Source organism: Zea mays, chromosome 9 (assembly GCF_902167145.1).
Source record: "Zea mays cultivar B73 chromosome 9, Zm-B73-REFERENCE-NAM-5.0, whole genome shotgun sequence".
In the NCBI taxonomy this organism is placed as follows: Eukaryota; Viridiplantae; Streptophyta; class Magnoliopsida; order Poales; family Poaceae; genus Zea; species Zea mays.
In genome coordinates this window covers 78,456,640-78,463,919 of record NC_050104.1, presented here as the reverse complement: position 1 = coordinate 78,463,919, position 7,280 = coordinate 78,456,640, and the positions used below count along the sequence as shown (strand labels likewise).

Here is a 7,280-nt window from a genome sequence, read left to right as displayed (position 1 = left end):
TGTCTGGACATCCGAATGATTCGAATTTGTATCCGCTAAAAACAATAATATGAATATTTGTATTTCGTATTCGATTTTATTATGGATGTCAAATGGATGTATTTGAATTCGATTTCTACTATTTTTCTCTATCCAATTCTATATTCACATTCAGAGAAACCGTGAAATATCCTATATTAATTGTATCCGTGAATAAAAATTATTTGATGGAACCATTTAAAACCTATTTTATCACTAATTACTAATTACAATTGATTCTAATTTTAATAATATACTAGAAAAATAATGTACACCATTTAAAATATTAAAAATATTATATAATAAATAAATAATTATATTAATCTTATAATATTGGTGATATTTAATAATAAATTATAATTAATATTAAAATACTATCAAATGTCATGTCAACTAAGTTTTATAAATTTTTCAACTATAACTCTCCACTTTACATTGTATAGATAAATTTCCTTATGCATTCATATAGGGTATCCATTCATTTTGGAATGGCAAATTTATTTTTATTGGCACATTTACTATTTTATATCAATTTATGAATTATTTTATGAACACATATGTAAGTGTAGTAAAAAAATTACTATTTTATATCAATTCATGAATTTTCTGCTATCGTTCAAATGTTTGTGATGGGTAATATTTTTTCTCCTATACGATAATCATTTCGTATGGAATTGTTAGAGGCCATATGTCTATACATCTTTGGAGTGAATATAATAAACGGCTGTCAAAATGTTCAAACTAAAAGATAGACGCAAAACTAGCAGGATTTTACATAATTAGAAAAAAAATACATTACTTATCTCCTTTGATGAGATAGTAATTAGAAAGGTGCACACGAGTATGTCAGCAGACCCCAACAGCGCCAGCTACCACGGATGCAAAAGACAAGAGAAAAAAAACTAGGGGAAATGGAAAGCAACAAATAAAAAAACAAGTTATACTCATTACCATTAGAACTGGAGTAGTACTAGCAGTAACTCCAATTAATTAGAGAGTAAGAATGGATCCAGGCATTTTCACGAATCTTGAAGCAGCCTACACAGTTTCTGGCTCGGGCTCCCCACTGTTCGAAATCATCAATGGCTCGTAGTCGTCGTGCCTCCTTTCTACGCCCTCCTCCTGCTCCCCCTTCTCCGGCCTGCCTCCCGCTTCCGTGGTAGCTGACGCGTGGGCCCCAGTCTTCTCCATTTCGCCCACCGCGCATGACGTCAGCTCCTGCGCCCTCCGCGCCTGCGCCTCCCAGTCGGTGGAGCCGACGACGAAGAGCATGAGCCCCGCGCAGCACACCTGCGCTGCGAGGAGACCAATCCAGAGTCCGACGAAGCCCACGCCGAGCCCGAAGGCCAGCAGCACAGCGACGGGCATGCCCACCAGGTAGAAGGCGCCGAGGTTGACGTGCGCTGCGCGCGTCGGCCGCGCACTACCGCGGAGAACGCCGCAGCCGACGGTCTGCGGGCAGTTTCCGAGCTCGCAGAGCCCCACAACTGGAAGCGCGGCCGCGGTCAGCCGGAGTATGTCGGGGTCGGCGGTGAACATACGGCCCCAAGTGTGGCGCACCCCAGCTGCGAACGACATGGCCGCGAGACCCATGCACGCGGCTCCGGCCACGGCCACGTGCGCTGCGGCACGCGCGTGGCCAGGCCGGTTCGCGCCAAGCTCGTTGCCCACCCGCGTGGAGACGCCAAAACCCAGCGATGACGGGAACACGTACACCAGCGCCGTCGTCTGCAAGAGCACGCCCATGGATGCTACCGCCGGCTTCGGGTCTGGCAGGAGGCCGCAGAGCAGGATCATCACCTCGTACCACCACCACTCCAGGCACACCGACACACAGCTGGGCGCTGCCAGCCGCGCGAGCGGACCCCAACCGGCGAGGCACTCCGCCGTGGGCGGCCCCGCCGCTCGAAGCCCCGAGTCGCGCCGGCCGACGACGCACGCCAGAAGCACGCCGAGGAGCACGAAGTTGGACGCGGACGCCGCGGCGGCCACCCCAGGAGCGCCGAGCCGGAGCCGCCCCACCAACACGTAGTTGGTCGGCGCGTGGAACAGCACGGCAGCGCCCGCGGCTGCGGCGAGAGGCCACGTTATCCCCTGCGACCGGAGGTACACACGGAGCGGGTGGATGAGTGAGAAGGAGAAAAGGTCGGGGAGGGAGAAGAGGATGTACTCCTGGGCGAGTGCCGTGATCTCGATGTCCTGACCGAGGAAGACGAGGATCCTAGACATGTTGAGCCAGAGCGCGGTGAGCGGCAGCGAGCAGCAGAACAGGAAGAGGACTGAGCGGTAGAGGGTGAGGCCAAGCAGGCGTGGCTGGTTGGCGCCGAACGCTTGGGAGCAGAGCGGGTCCATGCCGAGCGAGAGCCCTGACAGCACCGAGTAACCGGTGATGTTGGCGAAGGCGATGGCAAGTGACCCGGCAGCTAGCGGGAGGTCGCCGATGGTGCCCAGGAAGAGCATGGACAAGGCCATCCGCGAGTAGAGCAGCAGAGCCGTCAACGCGATCGGGAACGCCAGCCGGCACAGCGCTACTGCCTCCCGGAAGGTCTCCCCCGCCGTCGGCAGGGGCACGGCTCTGCACATGAACTGCCGGCTGCGATGGACGGCCACGTCGCCTTCCGGGTGCTGGGGTACCGTGACGTAGACACGGTGGTCTCCCTTGACTCCGACCAGCGCCACAGGCAGCGGCGACGGCACGGGAGTGGTGCACATTGGTGGATCAGGCGTGTGCTGCAGCTTTAATTTAGGATGGTGAAGAGCGAGCAGGGGACTAAAGGCACAACAAATCTTTGGAAAATTGGAAGTGTACTTGGCAGTTGATGGTGGACACCGGGAAGGGTGAGTGTATGGGGTTATATAACAATTGTGGAAGCTTATTTTAACATTTTCAAGCTACTTAATTAGAGTTCGATTACTTTTTTTACATAATGCTGTACAGTAAAGTAGTTGTTCTTTATCATACTAGTCTTAAAAATATATTGTCAAGTTTTTTTAAAAAAATAATAGATATTGTCAAGTTTGATATTCTGATGGTCCATTATTGTATTTCATAAAGACCAATCACTTCTGCACGCGTCATCCCCCAGGGTAGGCCAGCTAATGGCAAAAAATCGAACCCACGCCCACTCATATCCAAATCTAATAACTTTATTATCCATCCCACACCCACCCAAAAATATAAGAAGGAAATTAAACTCAACCCATTCAATAATATTATTGATCCCAAACCAACCCTTAAGGGCTTGTTCGGTTTCATCTCAATCCATGTGGATTGGAGGAAATTGAGTGGGTTTAAATCCAAGCAAGTCAAAATGTCTACTAAAATTTTCCAATCCCATCTAATCCATGTGACGTAGGAATAACCGAACAAACCCTAATTGGGTGGAAATAGATGGAAACCCCGTGGGTTCAGCTTATTGTCTCTCATAAAGCCAACTGTATACACATAAACTAATACACAATGACAACTTTATAGGTAGTTTCAATGACATACAAAAATATAGTCCACGACATACAAAAACAGTGACAATAATATTATACACGGATACAAAAACAAGTTTGGTCGATGAACATTTAGGTCTCGAGAGAATAACAAAAAACATCTGTTAAAGATCCTTAATGAACAATAATCTTTTTAGCAAGAAACATAAACTAGCAGCAGTGGAAAGAGTCTCCGATCAAGCTTGAAGCTAGCAACAGTGGAAGGCACATCTAGGTAGCTTCAGAAGCACACCGAACGACACATAAATCTCCCTGAAAGTGAAAAGAAAATAACCATGTGTGAACGGTCCCTGGTGCGACAGTGTGTTCGCTTCGTACGCAAGAGCACGCGCTAGGGGACAGGTGACATCGGCGTGTAAGTTTGAAAGTGTCTAATTAGCGTCGGTCGTCAATGTTAAGGCCCATTAGGCCCAGGTTCCACTAACTATATATATTATATAGTCCTTAGGGACTAATTATTGATTGTCAATCCTAAGGTTAGTAACATGGTAATAGAGCAGATTACGATTAGGGTTTTCTAGCCGCCATCGCGGCCTTCCACCGTCCTCAGCCACCGTCGCGGCCTTCTACCTCCCCTCAGCCGCCGTCGCGGCCTCTCCTCAGCCGCCGTCGCGGCTTTCCTCCTCCTCTCCTGGGCCACCGTCGCGGCTTTCCCCCAGCCGCTGTGCCCTGCACCGTCCGCCAGCCACTGCGCCGTCGATCTGCGCGCCCCTGCTCCGTCCGCCGCCAGCCGCGTCGTCCGCCGCCAGCTGCGTCGTCAGTTCTGCGCGCCCCGTGCCCCGCCCCCCCGATCTGTGCCCTCCTGCCGTCGGATCTGCGCGCTCTGCCGTCAAATCTGCGCGCCCCGCCGTCGAAATCTGCGCCGTCGGATCTGCGCCGCCGTTGCTGCACCACCCCTGCGCGCCGTCGGAATCTGCACCACCAGCCCTGCGCAGTCGGATCCGTGCCGCCATTGCTGCACCGCTCGATCTGCGCCCTCCTGCTCCTGCAGGACTTCGCGCAGGGCGGATCTTCTGCGCTGCTGTCCTGCTCTTCTGCGGCGTTGCCGGAATCTGTCCTCCTGCTCCGTCCGTCGCTGCATCGCACCTGTTTGTGCGGCCTGCAGCACAGACCAGATCTGCTGCTGTACTGTGACTTCCCACGGACTCGGACTCTCGAATTATACAGAATGGGCTTTTTGTGTCCAGACTGCATTAAGAGGTCACGGGTTACTATTTCATTTGACTGAAGATTCTCCAGTTTTAGCAGCCGATAGAAGCAATGCTGCTGCCATCAAGACTTGGCAGATTAATGATGGCAAGGATAGTGGTGCTCTTCTACATACCCTTATGCAGCAGACTCATGTGATTGAGCAACATGATATGTCCATCGATGAATATTATTCCGCCTTTGATCGGCTTATGAGTGCATTGACCTCCATGGTGCCCGCCTGTACTGCTGTGCCTTGTCCAGCCCACAAGTTCATTGAGAAATTCTTTACCTACAGATTTGTTATGGGAGTTCGACCCGAATTTGATTCACTTCGTGCAAGGTTGCTTCACAGTTCGGATACTCTCACCATGGCTCAGGCATTGTCCGAATTGCTTGCTGAAGAGACTCGTCTGAAGTCTATGTCCTCCATTATTGGTGTGAGTTCTCATAGTGTGTTGGCTGCTGCTCAGAGGTCTAGGAACACCTCCTTTCAGCCTTGTGAACACTGCAAAAAGACCACTCATCGGTCTGAGAACTGCTTTGCTAAGTTTCCAGAGAAGTTGGTTGATTTTCGTGTCCGTCGTGCTACTCGTGGTCGTGGTACAGGACCTCCTAAAGGCTCAGTTGCGGTTGCTGCTACTTCATCTGCTGGTGCTTTGTCATCATCTTGGGTTCTTGATTCTGGAGCTTCTTTTCATGTGACATCTGATCAGTCACGGTTGGCGTCTACTACACCTGTCACCGAGGGTACTTCTGTTCAGACTGCTGATGGTACATTATGTCATGTCACCCACAAGGGTTCTCTTTCTGATTCAACTTTTACTGTCCCAAATATATTTTTTGTACCTCAGTTATCCATGGATCTACTATCAGTTGGTCAAATTACCAATCACAATTGTGATGACTCATCTTGTTTTGTACAGGATCGCAAAACAGGGGATGTGATTGGGACTGGCCGTCGCCGTAAATCTTCGCCTCGCCTCTACATCTTGGATACTTTGCGTCTTCCTTCATCTCCTACCACTACACCTCATGTGCTCGCTGCTTCGGGCCCCAAGATGTCATTCGCCCAGTGGCATCATCGTCTGGGCCACTTATGTGGTTCTCGTCTGTCTACTCTAATAAAGTCAGGACGTTTAGGCTCTACTCATGTTGAGTCTAGTTTTCATTGTAAAGGTTGTCATCTTGGAAAACAAATACAGCTTCCATATTTTACTAGTAATTCCCATTCTGCTAAACCTTTTGATCTAATTCACTCTGATGTTTGGGGTCCAGCTCCGTTTGTTTCTAAAGGTGGTCATACATATTATGTCATTTTTATTGATGATCATTCTCGTTATACTTGGATTTACTTCATGAAACGCCGCTCGGAATTGCCTTCTATTTATAAGTCCTTCACTCGCATGGTTCACACCCAGTTTTCTGCTACTATTAAAATTTTTTGTTCAGATTCTGGTGGTGAATTCCTATCTGATAATTTTCGCCAGATATTGACCATAGAGGGTACTCTAGCTCAACTTTCTTGTCCTGGTGCTCATGCCCAAAATGGTGTTGTTGAACGCAAACACCGTCATATTATTGAGAGTGCTCGTACTCTTTTGATATCTTCTTTCGTGCCTTCACACTTTTGGAGTGAAGCTGTTTCCACTGCCGTGTATTTCATTAATAGACAACCTTCATCTAAACTTTCTGGTAAATCACCGGGTGAAGTTCTTTTTGGTACTTCTCCATGATATGATCATCTTCGTGTGTTTGGATGTATATGCTATGTCTTGTTACCACCTCGTGAGCGGACTAAATTGACTGCTCAATCTGTAGAGTGTGTATTCCTTGGATACAGTCTTGAACACAAAGGCTATCGTTGTTATGATCCATCTACTCGTCGTATTCAGATTTCTAGAGATGTGAGTTTCAATGAAAATCGCCCCTTCTTTCACAACCAGTCTACTCACTCCACCTATTATCCCACAGAATCTACTTCTTTCATGTGTCTTCCTTCCATTCCTGCATCTGAATCATCATATTCTACATCCACATCTGATGTTCTTATTCCCATAACACCACCTTCCACCTCCTTGTCATCCACCTCTTCCTCTTCCAAACCACCTATCATTCAAACCTACATTCGTCGTTCCCGCTCTATCCCTACGGCTGGTCCTGATACTGATCCTATACCTGATTCTTGTACTAACAACTCTGAGCCTTATGATGTTTTTAATCAGGGATATCGTCTTCGTGATCGTGGTACTATTGAACCTCCAGATCGTTATGGTTTCCCACGAACTGCTTTTGCAATTGTTGAACCCACTACTTATCAGGAAGCTTCTGGGATTCTTGAGTGGCAGCTAGCTATGATTGATGAATTGGCTGCTCTTGAACGCACTGGTACATGGGATATTGTTCCTTTACCCTCACATGTTGTTCCTATCACATGTAAATGGGTCTTCAAAGTTAAGACAAAATCTAATGGTTCCATTGAGAGGTATAAAGCTCGTCTTGTGGCTCGTGGTTTCCAACAAACTCAAGGACTTGATTATGATGAGACTTTTGCACCTGTTGCGCATATGACT

General features: G+C 48.0%; 1 protein-coding gene across 1 annotated transcript; it reads right to left on the bottom strand.

Annotated features, from left to right (window-relative positions):
* Positions 1-751: 751 nt before the first annotated feature.
* Positions 752-2,840, bottom strand: LOC103638575 (protein DETOXIFICATION 52). Its single transcript, XM_008661451.2, has one exon. It carries the CDS (start codon positions 2,728-2,730, stop codon positions 1,057-1,059), a length of 1,674 nt encoding a protein of 557 aa, XP_008659673.2. The 5' UTR covers positions 2,731-2,840; the 3' UTR covers positions 752-1,056.
* Positions 2,841-7,280: the final 4,440 nt, after the last annotated feature.